This window comes from Trematosphaeria pertusa, assembly GCF_010094035.1.
Source record: "Trematosphaeria pertusa strain CBS 122368 unplaced genomic scaffold BU26scaffold_9, whole genome shotgun sequence".
In the NCBI taxonomy this organism is placed as follows: Eukaryota; Fungi; Ascomycota; class Dothideomycetes; order Pleosporales; family Trematosphaeriaceae; genus Trematosphaeria; species Trematosphaeria pertusa.
Window position 1 is genome coordinate 283,715 of NW_022987220.1, and position 18,867 is coordinate 302,581.

At 54.0% G+C, this 18,867-nt stretch overlaps 9 protein-coding genes across 9 annotated transcripts; 5 read left to right on the forward strand and 4 right to left on the reverse strand.

Annotated features, from left to right (window-relative positions):
* Positions 1–356: 356 nt before the first annotated feature.
* Positions 357–1,548, reverse strand: BU26DRAFT_551951 (uncharacterized protein). Its single transcript, XM_033832129.1, has 2 exons — positions 1,283–1,548; positions 357–1,224 (listed from the first exon to the last, which is right to left on the reverse strand). The coding sequence occupies exons 1-2, from the start codon at positions 1,288–1,290 to the stop codon at positions 573–575; spliced, it is 660 nt and encodes a 219-aa protein (XP_033682098.1). The 5' UTR covers positions 1,291–1,548; the 3' UTR covers positions 357–572.
* Positions 1,549–2,079: 531 nt separating this feature from the next.
* Positions 2,080–3,709, reverse strand: BU26DRAFT_341686 (uncharacterized protein). The gene is made up of 2 exons (XM_033822323.1): positions 2,810–3,709; positions 2,080–2,757 (listed from the first exon to the last, which is right to left on the reverse strand). Exons 1-2 carry the CDS (start codon positions 3,318–3,320, stop codon positions 2,234–2,236), a joined length of 1,035 nt encoding a protein of 344 aa, XP_033682099.1. The 5' UTR covers positions 3,321–3,709; the 3' UTR covers positions 2,080–2,233.
* Positions 3,710–4,194: 485 nt separating this feature from the next.
* On the forward strand, positions 4,195–6,127 carry BU26DRAFT_430179 (amino acid transporter; the record flags this gene model as incomplete). Its single annotated transcript, XM_033823861.1, has 4 exons — positions 4,195–4,857; positions 4,908–5,110; positions 5,275–5,852; positions 5,904–6,127. The coding sequence occupies 4 exons, from the start codon at positions 4,195–4,197 to the stop codon at positions 6,125–6,127; spliced, it is 1,668 nt and encodes a 555-aa protein (XP_033682100.1).
* Positions 6,128–6,629: 502 nt separating this feature from the next.
* On the forward strand, positions 6,630–8,842 carry BU26DRAFT_566096 (HET-domain-containing protein; the record flags this gene model as incomplete). The annotated part of the gene is made up of 2 exons (XM_033833467.1): positions 6,630–7,675; positions 7,762–8,842. The coding sequence occupies 2 exons, from the start codon at positions 6,630–6,632 to the stop codon at positions 8,840–8,842; spliced, it is 2,127 nt and encodes a 708-aa protein (XP_033682101.1).
* Positions 8,843–9,854: 1,012 nt separating this feature from the next.
* BU26DRAFT_566097 (uncharacterized protein) lies at positions 9,855–10,468 on the forward strand (the record flags this gene model as incomplete). Its single annotated transcript, XM_033833468.1, has 2 exons — positions 9,855–9,887; positions 9,974–10,468. The coding sequence occupies 2 exons, from the start codon at positions 9,855–9,857 to the stop codon at positions 10,466–10,468; spliced, it is 528 nt and encodes a 175-aa protein (XP_033682102.1).
* Positions 10,357–13,091, reverse strand: BU26DRAFT_341678 (HET-domain-containing protein). The gene is made up of 3 exons (XM_033822322.1): positions 12,415–13,091; positions 10,829–12,363; positions 10,357–10,678 (listed from the first exon to the last, which is right to left on the reverse strand). Exons 1-3 carry the CDS (start codon positions 12,968–12,970, stop codon positions 10,517–10,519), a joined length of 2,253 nt encoding a protein of 750 aa, XP_033682103.1. The 5' UTR covers positions 12,971–13,091; the 3' UTR covers positions 10,357–10,516.
* A 247-nt stretch (positions 13,092–13,338) lies between these two features.
* BU26DRAFT_341746 (uncharacterized protein) lies at positions 13,339–14,693 on the forward strand. Its single transcript, XM_033822324.1, has 3 exons — positions 13,339–13,378; positions 13,429–14,309; positions 14,365–14,693. Exons 2-3 carry the CDS (start codon positions 13,757–13,759, stop codon positions 14,427–14,429), a joined length of 618 nt encoding a protein of 205 aa, XP_033682104.1. The 5' UTR covers positions 13,339–13,378; positions 13,429–13,756; the 3' UTR covers positions 14,430–14,693.
* Positions 14,694–14,708: 15 nt separating this feature from the next.
* Positions 14,709–16,798, forward strand: BU26DRAFT_520371 (cytochrome P450). Its single transcript, XM_033829277.1, has one exon. The coding sequence runs from the start codon at positions 14,854–14,856 to the stop codon at positions 16,564–16,566; it is 1,713 nt and encodes a 570-aa protein (XP_033682105.1). The 5' UTR covers positions 14,709–14,853; the 3' UTR covers positions 16,567–16,798.
* On the reverse strand, positions 16,794–18,758 carry BU26DRAFT_566101 (MATE efflux family protein; the record flags this gene model as incomplete). The annotated part of the gene is made up of 3 exons (XM_033833469.1): positions 16,794–17,400; positions 17,534–18,405; positions 18,567–18,758. 3 exons carry the CDS (start codon positions 18,756–18,758, stop codon positions 16,794–16,796), a joined length of 1,671 nt encoding a protein of 556 aa, XP_033682106.1.
* Between the last annotated feature and the right edge of the window lie 109 nt (positions 18,759–18,867).

The following is an 18,867-nucleotide window of genomic DNA, read 5'->3' on the forward strand; positions in this document are numbered from 1 at the left end:
CTGGAAGCCTTGCGTAAGTCAATGGATCAGAAGATGGTTCGATGTATGATTGTGCATACAAGTCGTGGAAGCTCCTCCGCGGATTCATATACCCCGTCTTAGCGTTGTGGAGAAGACTTATCATGGTATATAGAGCATTTTGCGTGCACAATGTGCTGAAGTGTTAGGGATTATATATGCAGTGTACAATGTTGACACTACTCGGGATGAGCAGACGGAGCTCTTCTATCTTTTTTAGGATTGCATTGCAGAGTCGGTTGCCTTGCAGCTGCGGACTAGGGCCTAAGCATGATCTTTCGGCTCATCAATGCACAGGTACAGGCTTGCAGGCGATTATCGTTTAAAGTGTATACATTCATAGTTTCTATTCGTTTCGCGTAATCATTATCTCGTCTACCCTTCGCCTACGAAGAAGAAAAGCATCCGATTGCATCGTCAAGCGTTGCGCCGTCAAACTCTACTTCGGGTGGTCATGCCTCTCGGAGGGTATCAAGATCGATCATGCCATTCTCCAGACACGACTGCTTCAGCGCATACCACGCCTTGTCCAACCGATGCTTGACATCTTTCTTCTAGATGTCTTCATCATGGAGCATATGCCAGAGCTGGCTCCGATGTTTCCGCTCCTCCAACTGCGCACCGAGCCTCAACTGGTGAACAGTCGGTCGTTCCCCTGCTCGTCGCCGCTTCGGATCGGTCCGTATTGCGTTGCTCAGGAGCTCGTGCTCTTGCTTCATCCATGTGCGGTACGAAGCGAGCCATGTGGCGAGGTACTCCCAGGGCTCCATTTCCAGTTCTTCTACCCGGGTAGCAACGAACGCGATCTCGTCAGTGCGCGTCTTCTCGTCCATTTCCAGCCACCGCTTCGTGAGCCGGAGACAGATGACGGAACGGACCCATTCCCTGTACAGCCAGGTGAGCCGATCGGCCTCCTCATCCTCTGGCTGCAACATCCGGCACTGGAGGATGTTTTGCTCCAAGTTCCGGAAGTCGAAAACACACTTCAGGATCGTCTTCGCAGGAAGGCTCTTACCAACCAGACTGTAATGCCACGCAGGATTCCAGTCTTTCGTCGGCTCCATATAAACCACGTGATGGTTTGGGCTTAGACTGGAGCAGCGGACGTATGGTGGATGAGGCGGTGGCAGGCTGAGATACGCCCTCGGAGTTTTCAGCTCCTCGTCTTCTTCTAGAAAGTCGGAGGATCTGCCTCGGTCCCCGTGTCTGTTTCTAGGTCAGCGTCTGCTTCCTCAACGGACGGGAGGACTGTGGGAAAGCTTACAATCTCATCGTCCACCGTCTCCTCAACCCAAGCTTCCTCGCCTATCCTTGCCACCTCGTCTCTCCAGGGCGAGTGGGGAGCATAGATCCCTTGGTATTCGGGTGCTCCTCCTTCGGGGACATCAGGCTGAGGCTCGCCAGCATTGGATGCGGGAGAATGGGGAACGAGGTACTCTTCTTGGGCGATCTGCCGCATCGCTTCCCGGGCTCCCAGACATTTTCTTCGTGTTAGAGAGTACTTAAAGATCTTCTAGTCTTGCTGTGAAGTTGTTCTTTTGAAGGATCTAGAGGACTTATTAGTACTGTGCTAAATGACGAGGAAATGCTCACTCCTCGCGGCCTTCCCAGTTTTTATATCCCGTCCCGTGCATCATTATGGAGAAACGTCCCTCTATATACGAGGCATCATCGCCGCGCGCCGACCAGCGACATGTGTGTATGCCGTCAATCTCCAGGAAACTGGAGTATATACGCGCTGCACAATGCGGCTCCCTCTGTCCACGCCCCGTAGCCGTCGCTCCGTTGCATTGCAAACGAACATGAGAAACGAGGGGGGTCAGAGCATTGTGGAGGTAAAATCCCGGGCTGGCAGGAGAGCTGGCGCTTTTGACGTAATTCTGGAAACTAAAGTACGTAAGCCATGAATGAAAGACAGACAAAAGTTTGGAACTGGGCTTGCGCAAACGTCGTGGACGTTAGTTGCACGGTACTTCGCGCACTGTTTTGAGAGGGGCAGACGACAAGCCGAGCGACAACTTCCCAGAGGGAAGAAGCGCCTGCGATTTGAGACCCAGCGCAATTTTGTCTTTGTGCATAATTCTAAAGATCTTCGAAATCTTCCGCGAAGGTGCTTGAAGCCTGAGTGGATTATGGGGTCGCTGAAGGTTTTCTTTTTGCTGTTCTTGTAATTTTGCGGAGCTTCTCTATCTTTTATTTCTACGTTGCTTTTCCCTTAGACGATGACGTTAATCTCTTTACCACCTGCCCACGCCTCGATTGTGTTCTTCAGTATTTGCCCGAGATTCTTCAACGTTCTCTGGGCGAACCACGCTAGGTGCGGCGTCATGGTGATATTCAAGCCCTTTGCTTCGTCACCCAACAGTGGTGTATCTCCAGCGCCCTCAGCTGGCTCCTTTGCAAACACATCTGTTGCGTAGCCTGCTATCTGCCCGTCTTTCAGTGCCTCTACCACTGCAGCCTCATCGACTATACCCCCTCGTGCTATGTTTACTAATATGGCATACGGCGACATCTGGGCGAACTCGGCGGTAGAAAGGAGGTTCATGGTCTGTGGGTTTCGAGGGAGGGACAGGACAACGACGGTCGAGCGGCGCAGGACTTCTTCGAAGGGGAGGCGAGCCTCAGAAGGGTCAGGGGCCGGTAATACGCCATTGAGCGCGGTTTCGGACGATGTCTTTCGCGCTGCGATCAGGACTTCCATGCCGAGGGCGCGTCCCAGCGTCGCAATCCTCTTCCCTGCACCTCCCTATCAGTGCGGTGTCCGGCGTGTATTAATAGTGTTACATACCAAGCCCGCCGTATCCCACGATGCCCATAACCTCATCCCTACACGTCAATGGCGGCTTCCCGTCCGCGAAGCGCATATACTTATTCAGACTCCCATTCTTCTTCCACTCGCTCGGCACCTGCCTCGTCAGCCCGTCCATGAAGGCTATCCGCCTCCGCGCGGCGAAATACAGACTGATGGCATGCTCGCTAACGGCGTCTAGATTCGCAGCTGGCGTGTTTGTCACGCGAAGCCCGCGCTTCTTGCAGGCTTCGAGGTCGACGGGGTCTGTGCCCGTCGCCATCACGGCGACTAGCTTCAGGGTCGGGGTCACATCGGCGGAAAGCGTTTCGGCATCGAGTTTCAGCGTGGTGACGACGATAATAGTAGCATGCCGAATGCGGGCATGTAGCAGTTCTCTCGTGGGCGTGGTATCGTGGGTTGTTAGGGTGTAGGTGGTGCCGGCGGGGAAGTCGAAGGTCTCAGGGAGGGGTTGGTGGATGCGCTCCAGGGCGACGATTTCGTGATGCATGGCCGAGGCAAGTCAAACCCGTGCGTCGTTCTGGCCGTATCCCCTAATGTCGCACCTGGGCAGCAATGGCAATGTATCGTCTACACGAACGGGCTGGTCCTTCCAACCTTTATACCGTCGCGACTACTATCTACGGCCAGGTATCAGCGGTAGGGCGCGCTCGGTGGAGGAAGTCGCGATCCACAGGCCCCTCCAACCACGGGTCGCACATCTCCGAACCTCCACCTCGTCACACATCGCGCCCGCGACGCTGCTACATACCGTCTTTCCTCTGCGCAACAAACCTCCTCGTCCCGGCAGCGCGCCCTTTTCGAGCTCACGAAATCAGATCGTATTTCTGCACCGTTAGCATGTCTTGGGATCCAATCACAGGCGAGCAGAATGACGGCCTCTCCGATTGGGTGGCGCTATCATTTCTTCGACGCAGCGCTCGCAACCCCACAGCGCCCTCAGCCGCTTGCGCAATAGCAGCTTGGCCACTCACCAGCCATCAGCATGTCAGTATGGCAGGGTGAAGATGAGATGTTCCGTCTTTCTGTGACGCCCGGCTTCCGTCTGTTCCAGAAGGCCTGTAGAATCCCCACCAGTGCATCTGCTTCGGGCCGATCGCATAGATTCCTCCCTGTTCGCCGTCGGATGCCGCCCAGAACTCAGGGAGCGCCAAGTTCGGGGCTGCATCTCGATCAGGGTTCGTCTCGATTTCTGGGAAGCACTTGCCTAATCGCTAGTAGCCGGCCCCGGCCTAGCGTCGCCTGACGTTCACCTGCAGGCAATTCAAATGCCGTCGCGTACCCACCGAGGCAAACGGTTGTTGTTGCGCGATAAAGGGACCCTTCTTTCCTCTCCCATTCCAACTCAGCAGCATCGTTACACCATGGCGGACCACGTCTACGGAACGCAATCAGACGCCTACGCGGCCGAGCACGACCTCCACCACCGCAGCATAGGAAAAGAGAGGAAATTCAGCCTGACTGGGAAGCACTTGGGAGAAGATGGAGGACGAGCCTCCGCCGACGACCTGCTCGAGGCTATGGGCTACAAGAGCGAGTTGGTTCGCAGCCGGTCTACTCTCCAAGTCGCATTTATGTCCTTTGTCCTCGCCTCTATCCCATACGGCCTGGCAACGACCTTCTACTATCCGCTGGTCGGAGGCGGGCCGACGAACATCATCTGGGGCTGGGTGGCCGTTTCGCTCATCATCCTCTGCGTAGCCGCATCGTTGGGAGAGATTACCAGCGTGTATCCCACCTCCGGCGGCGTGTACTACCAGACCTTCATGCTCTCTGCCCCGTCCTATCGAAGAATCGTATCGTGGATCTGCGGCTGGGCCTTCGTCGTGGGCAACATCACCATCACGCTGGCTGTCAACTTTGGAACGACTCTGTTCCTGACAGCCTGCATCAATGTCTTCGAATCCGAGCCGGGCGTCGGCATCTTCGCCGGTGAAACCTACCAAGTCTACCTCATCTTCTTCGGCCTCACGATCCTCTGCAACCTCGTGTCTGCGCTTGCCAACCGTTGGCTGCCCATTCTGGATGTGAGAAGAATCTCCAGAGCACCTTTGAATGCGTTACTTACCAAGACTAGACGTTTGCCATCTTCTGGACTTTTGCTGGACTAATCGCCATTGTCGTGTGCGTGCTTGCTATTGCGAAGAACGGCCGCCATGACGCATCTTATGTGTTTGGCGAATTCGACCCAAGCAACAGTGGATGGCCTGCCGGCTGGTCATTCTGCGTTGGACTCCTCCACGCCGCCTATGCGACATCATCGACCGGAATGATCATCTCGTGAGCGCCCCTGCCAATGCGACAATTCCTGGCTTTCCTCCCTCAAGCACCTTTTTCCCTTAATCCCAAGGAGTGACACATGCCATGAGCGACTATCCTCCATTGCGCCACGTCTCAACTGGTATCCCTACTTCCCAAATAGAACAACTGCTAACACATCTTAGAATGTGCGAAGAGGTCCAGCAGCCGGCCACACAGGTCCCCAAAGCCATGGTTGGCACCATCGTCCTCAACACCATTGCCGGGCTTGTCTTCCTCATCCCCCTCGTCTTCGTCATGCCCGACCAGGCAACGCTCGCCGCCCTTGCCTCTGGCCAACCCGTCCCCGTCATCATCAAAGACGCAATTGGTTCATCCGGCGGCGCCATCGGTCTGCTAATCCCTCTCCTCGTTCTCGCCGTCTTCTGCGGTATTGGATGCACAACTGCAGCCTCGCGTTGCACCTGGGCGTTCGCACGTGACGGCGCCATCCCAGGATCCAGGTGGTGGAAAACCGTGAACGTAAAGCTGGACGTCCCGCTCAACGCTATGATGCTTAGCATGGTCGTGCAGCTTGTGCTTGGGCTTATCTATTTTGGTTCCACGGCGGCTTTCAATGCCTTTTCCGGGGTTGGTGTCATTTGCTTAACGATGAGCTACGCGTGCCCGATCGCAGTATCGCTCCTCAATGGACGAAGGCACATCCGCGACGGTAATTTCCATCTTGGAAAGTTGGGCATTTTCTGCAACTGCGTCGCACTTGGTAAGACGCCCATCCCCATCAGCCACATTTCAATGCTAACGGAAAGTCAAGCCTGGTCGCTCCTCGCCATCCCGCTGTTCTGCATGCCGACCGCCATCCCCGTAACCCCACAATACATGAATTACGCTTCGGTCGTCTTCTTCGCCTTCTTCGTCATCTCTACCGCATGGTACTTCATCTGGGGCAAGAAGAACTACCGGGGCCCTCCGGTCCAAGAGGACGAAATCCTAGAGGCCCGCAGGGCGAGCATTACGTCCCACCACAGCGGAAAATGAGCTTACTTGGGATCCATTGGAGGTGGAGTTTTTGTACGTTGTAGAGTCCTGTGAAGGAATATATTGATACCACGGGTGGGCTTCTCATCGGGTTCTTCAGCTCTTCCTTTGAAAGAATGCACGCTTTGCGCAGCACCGTTGCATAGCTGTGTTGCGTAGACCTTTATTAAAGCTGCTTTCTTGACTGTTCACACCGTCCACGACGATTCCCGCTCCCAAACGATGCTATTGCCTCCGTGGTTCAAAGGCTTTCCCTCATGGCACTTAACGAGCACGTAGCGAATATAGGTGACGATACCGGCTAGATGTCGATGGTCGCGGCTCCAAGCTAGGCGCCAACCTCTTCGCTGGATGCTCGGCAAGCCACAAAGCCATCGACCCCAGAGCAGCAGCTGAAAGTGTTCAGACGTCCAGCAACGCTACCCTCGTCCAACGCCCATCACCGTCTTCCTAACCAGGTCCCCGGCTCGAAATTGTGCCATTCCGCAACCATCAAGCCAATATGCATTCTCTAGAGGAGTTGTCGCTCAGGAAGGCGATGCAGGGTGACCCAAATGCATGCTCCACCCTGGACTATTTCTGTGAGCAATGCAACGCAGTAAGCTATTGCTTGCAGCTCTTCCAACATGGGATAAAGGGCCACTCCCGTATCCCAGCAAGCGAGGAACTGCGGGAGGGCTTTCTGCATTACAAGCGGCTGGAAGATCTTGAGTCCGCGGCATCCAATGGGTGTCATCTCTGCTCCCTGCTGCTTTCGAAGTTCGACACAGCTAACCTCTCCGATCCTGCTCCGCTCAACCCGATATGCGACGCGCTAAAGATCATGCGGGCCCCTGATTCTACGCGGGCCCTGGAGGCCTGGTGGGCGGCTCGGTCGTTCCCCGGGAACAAGTATCCCGTTCAATTCGCTGCGACCGGTAGCCAGCTCATAGTACGAGTCTATTTCAATCGCGCATCCGGTGGCAGTGGCGGTCTATGGCTCGCCATCGCCGACGGCCAGGCGGTGAGCGGCAGATTTGCTCGTTCCCATCTTCGCATCGGGCAGAATGCTCATGTGCGCGATTACTACGACAAAGAGTTCCTGGAGGCGCAGACTGCGTTGTCAACGATGTCGCGTGGGACGATGCTCCTAGCAAGGCGATGGCTGAGCGGTTGCTTAGGACAACATCAACTTTGCCGTGAGGCATACCAGACCGCTTCTGCGATACCAACAAGGCTTCTGGACGTCAGAGGTTCGAAACGGGAGCCGATAAGGCTCGTCTATACGAAGGACGCTGCAGACGATCGCGATGAAATGCCGGAGTATCTGACTTTGAGTCATAGATGGGGTACGGCACAGATACTTTGCCTCACTCGAGAGAACCAAGACTCCTTCCTTCACGAAATCCCGTGGGAGAACCTTCCTAACACTTTCAAGGACGCGGTGAATGTTACCCGGAGCCTCGGCTACGCATATCTCTGGATCGATTCTCTCTGCGTTCTCCAGGACACGCCTCATGATTGGGAAGAAGAATCGGCTATCATGGGCGACATATATATCGCAGCAGCGTGTGCACTATTGCTGCACTGGACGCAACAAGCAGTCGCGAAGGTTTCCTTGGCCTACGCAATCCCCTCAAGAACATCCCCTGCAGTCTTCAATTCGACCTGGTGCAAAATAACATGGTAGCCGGCCCCTCGACAAGCGAGGTGCTACCACAAGGAGGACTTCTAAGGCGTGGCTGGGTAATCCAAGAGCGCACTCTTTCGCCGCGGACTCTGTATTTCGGCAAAGAGGGAATATTGTGGGAATGCCAGATTAGCAATGCCAGCGAAGGCGCACCTGAACTCCGAGGAGCGTCCTGGGCGGGCGCATCATCTAACCCAAAGAAAACCTTCTCCTGGCTGCAGACACCATGGACCGAGCTGCCGGATCTCACTTCGCCAACGGATCGGTTCCTCAGCTTCCACAGGTCCTGGACGCGGCTACTGCACGAGTACACGTCCTGCGACCTTACGTACGGCAAGGACCGACTCGTCGCGATAAACGGCATCGTGACGCGAATTGGAGAGTGCACAGGCATGCACTCCGTAGCAGGATTGTGGAGAGAGATTCTTCCAGCGGAGCTGCTTTGGTACACTGACAACCCGAAGCCGTACGCACAACCCGCCGCAGCGTCCTACCGTGCGCCGTCTTGGTCGTGGGCTTCACTGGACGGGGGAGTTTGGAATACGTATGTCCAGCTCGCGCGGACCCAGACCTATCGATTCGACTGGAAGATACGCATTTTTGACGTGGACATCATGGCGAGGCCGAACGGGCAGGTCGATCATGCCCGATTGACAGTCGAGGCACCTTTACGACCGGTTCAGTGGCCCAAGGATGCTAGACCCAAGCAATCACTCACAGATTCCATACCGACGAGCAATCGCGGTTCAGGGAGCCCGAAAAGCGATTTTTGGATGCTTGATCATAGTAATTTGGATCTCAATGACACTTACTATGCGCTCCTCATCGCTCGGGGCACCGGCTCGGAGTTCACGGTGAGAAAGAAGAACAACGATGTGCTTGAAGATGCAGCCTGTCGTGTCGGGATCGTAGTCAAGAAGCTAGAAGAACGAGAGGATGTATATACCCGCGTCGGATATTTCGAACAGCACTGTTGGGCGTTAGATACATATCCAATTTTTTCGGGGCAGGAGACAATAGAGAAACAGAGGTTTACCTTGCTGTAAGATCCCCAAACACGAGGGTGGGTTCTCTTCACCTTTCTAGCCCCCGAATAGGTAATGCTCGGACGCCGGAATGCAATGGACGAGAACTGCGAGCCTGGGAAATTGCACAGGACGGCGAGGACTGGAGGATTGTGGGCCATTCTGAAGTGCCAGGCTTAATTATATACTGCACCAGCCGCGCCCCTCAGCGGTTCTCTAGTTCCCTGACATAATTCAGCATTCGTGAGGGGATCCGGGTACATGTTCCATAGATGTGTTTGCAGGACTCTTGCATCTAGAAAATGAAGCATCGGTTCACCTTTGCGGACTTTCTGATTAACACGACCTCGACAATGGCCCCCGACCGCGACGATTTTGATACTCCAGCAATGAACATCGCATGGCTTTTGTCGGCGGAAGTATAGCGGGCGTGGAGAAATGCGCTGTGCTGCAGTTTCAGGCAAGCAACTCGAATCGCGTAGCAGGCCTCTCTCTAACGCCGACGGTGCCGAGGGCGGTGAACGACGGATTCCCCAAAGGTTTGCATTGCAAAGGTGCCTGAAAAGAGGTTATAGAACGGTGGTAGTGCTTGTTTCGGTGGAAGGTGCCAGCGTGCAAGCGCCAGATGAAACTCCACCAACCCGCATCGCGACGCTTCGATGCGGCACAGCGTTCGCTCCGTATCGAGATATTCGGATAGAAAGGGCCCTCATGCCACTATCCGGAAGGTCATGCAGTGTCGCCGTCAGTTTTAGGCGTTCCCGCTTGGACTTTTCCGTACAGTGGAATACTTTCACCCTCCGAAAGCCACGTCCTCGATGGCTTGTGCCAATCCCAATCTTACTAGGTCGTGCGACGGCCTCCTGTCATCATTCTGTTGTTTTAAGCAAACAAGATGCCTCCGAATTAGCACTTCGACCACCTAGATGGAGGTTTCTGCTGTCCGAACGGTTCCGACTGCGATGCAGTGTCACCTGACACATGTAGCAAAGTCATGGCTGCTAATGAATCGAGGACCAGTGGTAATTTCATAATGGCGGTATACGACGGGCAGTATCCGGAGCTGGTAAAATGTGGCGAAGCTGGGGACACATGCTGTTGGCCGGGATATGAGTGCACTGTCTCTGGCTTTTGTTCGGTTGACAGGGCCAGTTGGTGGACATCAAGGCGCCTGCAGCTGTAGGCACGGCTGAAATACCAAGCACAAGTATAATCCCGAGTGGCCTTGCCAATGCCACACAGACGGTATCGGGCGACAGCACGAATACCAATGCGACGCAGGCTGCACAACCAAGGAGTACTATCGCGACGTCAAAGTCCGCGAATCCGACCACGACAGTGGCGGCTCGCCCAAATAAAGCCGACACCAGAATCATAGCGCTGAGCAGCGCTATCGGCAGCCTCACCCTCCTCGTCGTCCTGGCGCTTGCACTATTCTTTTTCCGGCGTAGAAGCCGAGCTCGCCGCGGGAAGAAAGCGAGTGGGAACTATTGGGCAAAGGCGGAGCTTGATGACACGCAGAGGAGGAAGTCGAGGGAGACTATTAAGGAGATGGATGCAAACGCAGAGATTGCCGAATTAGACGGAAGGGAGAGGATAGGCGAGTTGGCTGTGGATTTGTCTGACGTGCAACGAGAGGGCTTGTAACTAGTAGACCGGTCCGAAATCGGGCGGATGCAGAGCTGGGCCTACAATTCAGACAATCGTCATGACTCGCTCATCGACATTCTGAAAGACGTCGTTCTTCCTACTGTCGAAAATGAAATGCCCAACACGTTTGTAGGAGCTAGGATTACTGGAGTCTGAGAGAACCAGGAGGAGGCCAGCAGAGCCATCAGTCGTTGTCTGGGATATGACCTATAAACATGGCGGTATAATTAGCATTTGTCTCAGATTGGCCAGTTAACACTTTAGAATGTCTTAGCTCTTTACCGATAAAGGCCCCCAGGAGGAGCATTCCGCAGTCAAAACAGAGACACGCTGGAGAGTGTAACGCAACCTACGTACCTGTAAGCAGTGCACTTCGACGGCGAAATCGGGGTCGTTCATATCCCACCCGACCTCGATAGCATCCGCGGTGAGGTCAACAGGCTCCAGGACTGTGGCTTCGACCGCGTCTGATGTCGTTTCCAAGGCTTCCGCCTCACTAGGCGTATCTGGTATATCAGTCATTTCGTCATCTGAAAGGTCTTGCTCCAGGTCCGACATCCCTTCGGACTCCGAATCGAAATCGAAGACGCCCTCTAAAGCGAGACAATCCTCTCGATTAATCGACCAGATCGCTGGCAACAAGCGCCCTTTTATGGTTAAAGTTCCAGACTCTACGGCGCCGTACACAAAGCCTTTGGTGACTGGCTCGATTGTACACCCCAGAACCTCAATTGCGACTCTGTCTGTGTTCGCCTCGTGCTCCATCATGATATATCCGTCAACCGATGCCCAGGACCAGCTTGGAGCACGATACAGCTCCGGCCGCTTTGCTGGCTCACCCCACAGCCGCCAAAGGAGCTGCGCTGGAAGGTGCTCCTTCCAAAGTCCCGCTAGATAGGTCATATTGAGGGGGTCTCCAATTTCGCTAGCAAGAGCGGCGAGCGCGATGAGCTTGTCGCCCGGAAAGCTTAAAGACCGCTGGGTATAGTTGTCCACGATCTCCGGCCAGACCTTGAAGATGGTTTGTTCGAGAGTGGCGTCACCACTATCATTGTACGAAGCGGGCTTCACTTGTTCGTGCGTGCCTTTTGTCTTTTGTTCCTCGTAATTGGCGGGAGCAAATCCTCCATCAAAGTACGCTCTGCTGTTACACTTCCACCGCAGTTGATGACTCGCAAAGTCAAGAAAGCGGGGAGAGATTCTACGTTCCTGGAATGTCCATGCTCTTTTGTCTATTGGATCCACAGTATTCGATTCGTGCTGGAACATATAAATATTGCCAATCGTTCCGTTCGAACACTGATAACGGAGAGCGACATCCTCGCATTGGGTATCGGCGGATGGGCGTCGTTGTTCAAGGAAGCCCTCAAAACAGGTGCTAGCACTCGATGCAGAGATTGTTACCCATGCGTTTTTGTAGATCTCGGGCATCTTCGGCAGCTCGACCGCGAGGTCCTCCTTATCATCCTGAATGATCGTCAGGCAATCTATCCAAATAAAAGAAAGCTGAAGCTGTTGAGTGACGAAAATCGCATCTTGAAGAGTCTTGGGAAGAGCCTGAAAGTTGATCCCTCGTGCACGTTCGGCCAACGTTGCTTTTGTCGTCTTTACGGGCTGGTCGCCACCCCAACAGTAGCTTAGGCACACATATCGTAAACGCTCATGTGGGAGAGTCTCGCGAAGTCGGACACGATAGCGCCCTCCCTCGAGTGCAACCTGTAGCAACCGTGTCGGGGTGAACTCGATGTCCTTTGCTGAGGGGCACAAACGGTGCGTTTCGGGTCCATGGTTGGCGCACTCATTCAACCACTTCCGGGCCCAGTCAAATGCCTCTGCAGAAGCAACATTTCTGTTGACAGGTGGGATGGGAAAGACTGACGCAGCTGGATCGGCTGGACGCGCTCAGCTTCCATGTCCGCATCAAGGCGAACGGGAATCCATACTTGGTCGGGCATTCACATAGAACCACCAGCTTCCCCATGCCAGGCAGGCAAAGAGCGCCCATCCATTCTCGTTGAATCTGATTGAGAAGGGATGCTCGCTGAGGCTTTCTGCGAGGTAGATGATCCTCTCTTGTGACCCAAACACACCCACGCGTGGAAGTCGCCAGTCGGCCTTGCCTTGCACAGCGCGGACTAGTTGACGGAGCTCTTCTGGAGTAGACGCGAACCGATAGCCCTTGACAAGCATTTTATAGATTGGGCAGCCATCTTTGGCGGCTTGAAGCGCTTCGCGTCTGGTGTAAGGAAGGCGACAGCGGAAGCCGTGGACTCTAGGCTGGGGAGGCGGATTGATGATGATCTTTCGACAGTGGAAGCAGCTATGAGGGAGAGTACTGATTTCTGAGTCTGGAGCGGATGAGGATGGCATTCTGATTGATGAGAGGGGAGCGGAGTCGAGGGGCAAATGAAACGGATCCGCCCTAACACGTGAGCTATACTCATTTGGCTTAGCCCGCTTCAAAACCCGACTCAGCGAAATCCAGCAAGCTTTGCTCATCCCTCCCCAGCTCCAACGCTCACAATACTGATGCGTCAGAACTTCTCCCCAATCTGTTAGATACTCACCTTTTGTTCAGCTCTCTTTTCGTCAGTAGCCATAGATGCGCAACCTCGTTCAATGGAGTCCTCGTGGCCACCCCCGGCCAAGTCATGTCTTCCCGCATTGTTCCTTCCTGCAATATTCCTTCTGTCAATACCTTCGCGCATACGAAGTGGACCAATTTAAGTAACAAACTATCGATCATCCCGAGTTGCGGGATTGGTTTGCCCGAGAGCCACGGCTCGTACAGGGGTTTCGCATCGCAATAGTCGCCCTCGATACTTCTCGCGAGATCCATTCCATCAAATCTGAGTGGAATGGCGCCAGAATCGCCTTCAGCTGTCGTTCAACGGCTATCGGCATGAGGTAAGGTGACCCATATGACATCGATCAAGACGCTAAGGTCGGCAAAAAAGGTGATCGACTCCACGTGATGCGGACGTTTGTACAGGCTTGCAAAGACGCACACAGTTGCATCGGAGAGGACTGTGCCACTTTATTCTCTATTTGGACTGCTTACTCGTATTATGGTCAGCCGCGAAGACGAGAAACCGGTCCTCTTCCGTATCCGGTGTAACTGTGGAGCGTCCACGTATGGCATCATATCTCGTACTGGGTGAGATCATATACGAGCACAGAATATATGTACTACGCAGATCGCAGTAATATATTCCACCACATACCTTCATTTCCAAATACTTCCTATCTTCGACATCCTATAATCATTACTAGGATCTTCCCACCATGAAGCCCACATCTCTTTTCTTCACGGTCGCAGCATTAGTCGCATCAACATTATCCGCACCCACTCCAGGTCAAGGCTTCTACCTCAAGGTAGTCGGCGGCAACTCCATCACCTCCGGAGCCCTCCTGCGCGATAATAACACCTATGATCTCGGCGTGACACCCCCGCCGTACTACAACAGCAATGGCTACGGCGATTTCCCCAAGCCGATCTCCATATCAAAGGAAAACGCTAGTGAGCTCCTCGTCTCGCCCACAAACCCACATCCTGGCCCAATCTCCGGCCGCCTGGCTCTCGTATCGGACGGCCCCGGGGACTGGACGCTGAGCAAGGCCTTCCCGCAATCAGGTGGCTCTTGGAACGTTGGACCGGATCGAGAGAACGCGACGGTTAAAACAGTTGGATGGCAGTTCAAGAGCGTGCCATGGGGCTCTGGGACTGTGTTGAGGTGGAGTGATAAGTCGTGCTCGGGACGCTGGATTGCCGTTAAGACGCACGTGAAGCCTTATGAGGGGCCCGAGTTTGATAGGTGGGTTATCCACTGGTATGAAGGTGCGTATGCCTTATTTTCACGTCGCCTGAGCGGTTTTAATGACTCCTTCTACAGTGATGCCTGGAAACACGATTGGAGAGAATGTTGTGGTTGATCTTGAAGTTGCGCCTATGTCTTGATCGAAATGGGTTGGGAAATCAGGGCTGAAGGTAGTTTGAGCGCTGCGTAGGTGAATGCATTGAACAGGGGTAGGATTAGCATACCGAATCATTGCTTTGAGAGCTTTTTTGGCATGCGGATATTGGGACGGAAACCAGAAGGTACTTTCTCTGAGTATAAGGATCATAGTGGAAGGGTAGGAATCACTCCACCATGCCCTTTCTGTGCTAGTCTATTGAATATTTTGATTAACGACATGGATACCCTCGTGTTCCCCTCTTACATCTCGATCCCATCAAGAACCTCATCTCGACCTCCAACCGCCAAAAGACTTCCTCCGAAGATGTCCTTTTGGACTTTGTCGCGCATTGCGATGAACTGAAAGATATAAACCGGCCCCGATGACCCCTTCATCTTCCTGATCGAATAGCCCCATTCAACACGATGTCCACTTCCACGCTCGCGCACCTACGCGCCGCGAACATCCCTTGGCTCCAGCACATCACAGTCTTAGCATCGACCTTCTACTTCTTCGCCTTCTCCGAAGTTCGCACGTTTCTCATTCTGTACGGACTTACAGCCTTCCTCTTCGATACAGAAGCCCTCCTCGCAGCCCTCCAAGACCCTACCGAACCACCTCTGATCCCACACCCCTACCTCCCATTTCTCGGACACGTAATTGGCATGTTTTGGTATGGCGCCTCCTACTTCGCGCGCGTAAACGCAAAGACGCAATATCCCATCTTCACACTGCAAACACTTACCGCGCGCACAATCGCCGTGATCGACCCCGTCCTCGCCGCGCCAATCCAAAGAGCAAGCAAGAATCTCAGTTTCTACGGCATGATCTTGGAAGTGACGAAAAGGCTAGTCGACTTCGATGAGCAGAGTATGGAAATCATCCGCTTCAATCTCGACGGCGAACACGGCTCCAGCGAAGGCCTCATGAACGAATCGCAGGAAATGATCGCTTCTGAGCTCTCTCCTGGACGTGGTCTGAATCAACTTTCTACCACCCAACTCGACAAATTCAGCGAGCTGTTGAGCGACCTCGTTCGCGGTACGTCCACCTTGGAGATCTCCCTCATGGACTTCGTAAAACGCATCTTCACCATCGCGAATGCGTACACCATCTACGGCCCACAGAACCCCTTCGCCATGCACCCGGAGCTCGTGCATAAATTCTGGGACTACGAGAGCGGCATGATCGCGGTGATGGCGAATGTGTTCCCTTTCATCACAGCGCGGAAACCCTGGCTCGCGAGGAAAGCGATCAACGAGGCGTTGCAGGAGTTTGTAGAGAAGGGGTATTACCGAACCGCAAGCACGATGATTCAAAAGCGCGTGCAGATCAACTTGAAGCATGGACTGACGACTAAGATGGCGGGAAGAGCGGAGTTGATACTGCTGTTTGGAGTGATTGGGAATGCGGTGCCGACGACGTTTTGGTTCCTGGCGAACGTGTTCGGAAGACCTGCGCTGCTTCAGAAGATTAGGATCGAGACGAGCCAGGCCATATCATCGACGCGCAGTAGGGACGGCAAAGTGAAAGAAAAGATCATCAACGTAACCGACTTAAAGACCAAGTGTCCGCTCCTTGTCTCTACGTACCGCGAAACGCTGCGCACGATAGCGAACTTAGCTTCGGTACGCTTGGTAACGAATACACACTCCGTCAGCGCGCCGGGCCATCCACCCTACCTGTTAAAGAAAGGCTCTATGATCCAGATCGCCAGCGGCGTAATCCACGGCTCCGAATCCGTCTGGGGCGCCGACGCCAACTCCTTTAACCCCACGCGCTTCATCTCCTCTACCACATCTTCAGAGCAATTCTCCTCCGAGACTGGAGCTAGCATCAGCGCCGAGCGCACTGCGACCGCGCTCCCGAAGAACGTGCCCAGCGCCGCGTACCGCGCGTTTGGCGGAGGGAGTGTAATCTGTCCGGGACGGCATTTCGCGCAGAGCGAAATCCTAGGATTCGTAGCACTATGCGTGCAGATGCTCGATATTGAGGATGTGAAGGGTGGGACCTTCGATGTGCCAGAGAGGGATGACCAAAGGATACCGTTGAGTGTTATGAAGCCCGTGAAAGAGCCTCAAGTAGTGGTGAAGCGGAGGAAGGGCGAGGAGGATGTAATTTGGAGGCTGGAGCTGTGAGGCGTAGCGACAGGAAATAAATTAGAGCCTGGAGAAAACGGCGAATACCCATAAGAGAAAGAAGATCGCACGAGCGGGTCGCTGTTGGATTGCATACCCCGAAGTCCTCCCAGGAAACTTGCACACTTTTTGCCCGTGCTGCACCTCATCCATCCTAGCAATAACACCATATATCTAGCATCCTTTCTTATCCCACAACCCACAGTCTAATTGCTTGTCACGAAAATTCATTCTTCCCTTCCCTTTGCCGCATCAACCGCCTTCCTCCAGCTCCAAAACTTACAATAACTCCCCTCCACCACCGAGATCAGCACACTCCCCACTAAGCAACCAAGCCACAACCCCTCCAGCTTCAAATTCGGCTTCCCAAAGCATAGCAGAAAAGCCACCGGCAGGGCGATAAGATAGTAAGCTCCCAGATTGACGTAGCCTCCTATTGCTTGCCTTCCAAGGCCCCTCAAAATAGCGTTTACCAGCGCGGAGCCTGCGTCGAAGAGCTGGAAGATGGCTAGGATAGGCATTACGGATGATACTATGGCGATGACTTCTGGATCCTCGGTGAATGCCTTTGGGAGGATGTTTCGGGAGGCGGCGAGGAAGATTGCGTCGATCAGCCCGATGGCTAGAAAGATGACCACATAAATCTTGGTGGCGATTCGTGCGGCGTTGAGGGCTCCAGCTCCGACGAGATTCCCCAGTCGAGTGCTCACCGCGACCGAAGTGCTGAACGGTATGTGATATATGGCGACCGAAGTCGTCATGACAACGCTTTGCGCAGCGAGATGGGCAGTGGAAAGATACGACGAGGAAAGCGTGAGGATATCGAAGGCTAGCCTGCGAAAACGGCGGTACACATTAGCAATTGTCCTAACCCAAGTTCTGTTTGTCCCCTGGAGGCCTCCAGGAGTAGCTTTACAGATGTAGGGCCTAAGATATGCTGGTATGAATGCAACGTGGCAATACATACCATTCTGCTTCGACCATGACGATGCCGGGTAGGGAAAGCGTAATCATGGGGCCCCAATTCTTGAACGCGGAGCGTGAGAACCCGCCCCAGCACTGCAGGCTGCTCGGCGCAACGAAGTAGACGTACATCCACAAAAGGAAAGGTAATAGGTTGTTGGACAAAACTGTGGCTATCGCAGCCCCCGTAAGCTCCCAGTGCAGCAAGAAAACGAAGATGTAGTTGAGCAGGATGTTGACCGGGGTAGCGATCAGGAGGACAAAAAATGAGGCATTGAAAAGGCCCTGAGCTTGCGTAAACCGCTTGCCTGCCTCGAAAATGGCGTATCCAGGTGCACCAGCGATGAGAATTTGGAGATATCGGCCGGCGAGGAGGGCGAGTTCTCTCTCCGGGACAAGAGCAGCGAGAATCCAGCCCGAGCAGAGCCACACCGCGCCAATGGGGAGAGTGACGAGTAGGTTTAGCAAAATCATGCGCTGAAGATGCAGTCCGACTTGTTCTTTCTTCCCCAGTCCGTACGCCTGCGCACACAGCGTGTCCAAACTCGTCGCAAGGCCTTCATAGATGGCAAATCCCGTGATATTCGCCGTCATAGTGGCCAAAGAAACAGCTCCGAGCTCATCAGTTCCGATATGGCCGACGACAAAGATAGTGATGAGGCTGAAGCTGTATTGCAGGATGTATGTCAACATCAACGGGACCGAGTAGTTCAGCAGCAATCTGGCTTCCTTGGTCGCAGTCGTCTGGATGACTTCTTCATCTTCGCCGAGGAGCGACTCAAGCTCTGAGGCGTCTGGAATTGCCCCATAATGGGTAGTTTTCGGAGGGTCGTGTGCACCGAGGAGTGGACTGACAGCCGAGAAGCGAGGCGGACCCTGCAAAGCGCCGGATTAGCAACGGCTAGGGTTTCAGGTGAAAATGAACGATCAAAACCCCAGCATTTCTCAGCTCTTTTACTCGCTGAATGCCCTCCAGAGCTGATTTCCGTAGCTAAACAAAACGCATTCCACTAGGCTGTTTACAGCGGCAGACATACCTCCGGAGCGTCCATAATAACCTCAAAAGTCTCGAAAGGTCCCAGATTTGAAAACGAGCCGTAATCGACGCAAAGCGTTACCGAGGAGTCTGAAGAGAAGTCATGCCTGTTGTCGGGATGTTTGGACGTCTGGAAGCTTTGCTGCGAGGAATCCCGCCCCGGTGGGGAACGGCTTGGGTCGGTCCCGCGCATGGCGATATCGGGAGATAGCCGCAGTGAACTAGCACCCTATTGGTAAAAAGAAGAGAGACCAGCGAACGGCCCCTCAAGTCCGCTGTTTTGAAGTTATGGTGAACGGAAT

Excerpts from the sequence above, each read along its gene's own strand:
- BU26DRAFT_341686 (XM_033822323.1), bottom strand. The coding sequence starts at position 3,320 with ATGCATCACGAAATCGTCGCCCTGGAGCGCATCCACCAACCCCTCCCT. Across the intron at positions 2,758-2,809 it reads CGTGGGATACGGCGGGCTTG|GGAAGAGGATTGCGACGCTG; the intron begins GTATGTAACACT and ends AGGGAGGTGCAG.
- BU26DRAFT_341678 (XM_033822322.1), bottom strand. The coding sequence starts at position 12,970 with ATGAGCAAAGCTTGCTGGATTTCGCTGAGTCGGGTTTTGAAGCGGGCT. Across the intron at positions 12,364-12,414 it reads CTATGTGAATGCCCGACCAA|CCGATCCAGCTGCGTCAGTC; the intron begins GTATGGATTCCC and ends GAGCGCGTCCAG. Across the intron at positions 10,679-10,828 it reads TCGAAGTGCACTGCTTACAG|GTCATATCCCAGACAACGAC; the intron begins GTACGTAGGTTG and ends CCATGTTTATAG.
- BU26DRAFT_341746 (XM_033822324.1), top strand. The coding sequence starts at position 13,757 with ATGAAGCCCACATCTCTTTTCTTCACGGTCGCAGCATTAGTCGCATCA. Across the intron at positions 14,310-14,364 it reads GGTTATCCACTGGTATGAAG|TGATGCCTGGAAACACGATT; the intron begins GTGCGTATGCCT and ends CTCCTTCTACAG.
- BU26DRAFT_520371 (XM_033829277.1), top strand. The coding sequence starts at position 14,854 with ATGTCCACTTCCACGCTCGCGCACCTACGCGCCGCGAACATCCCTTGG.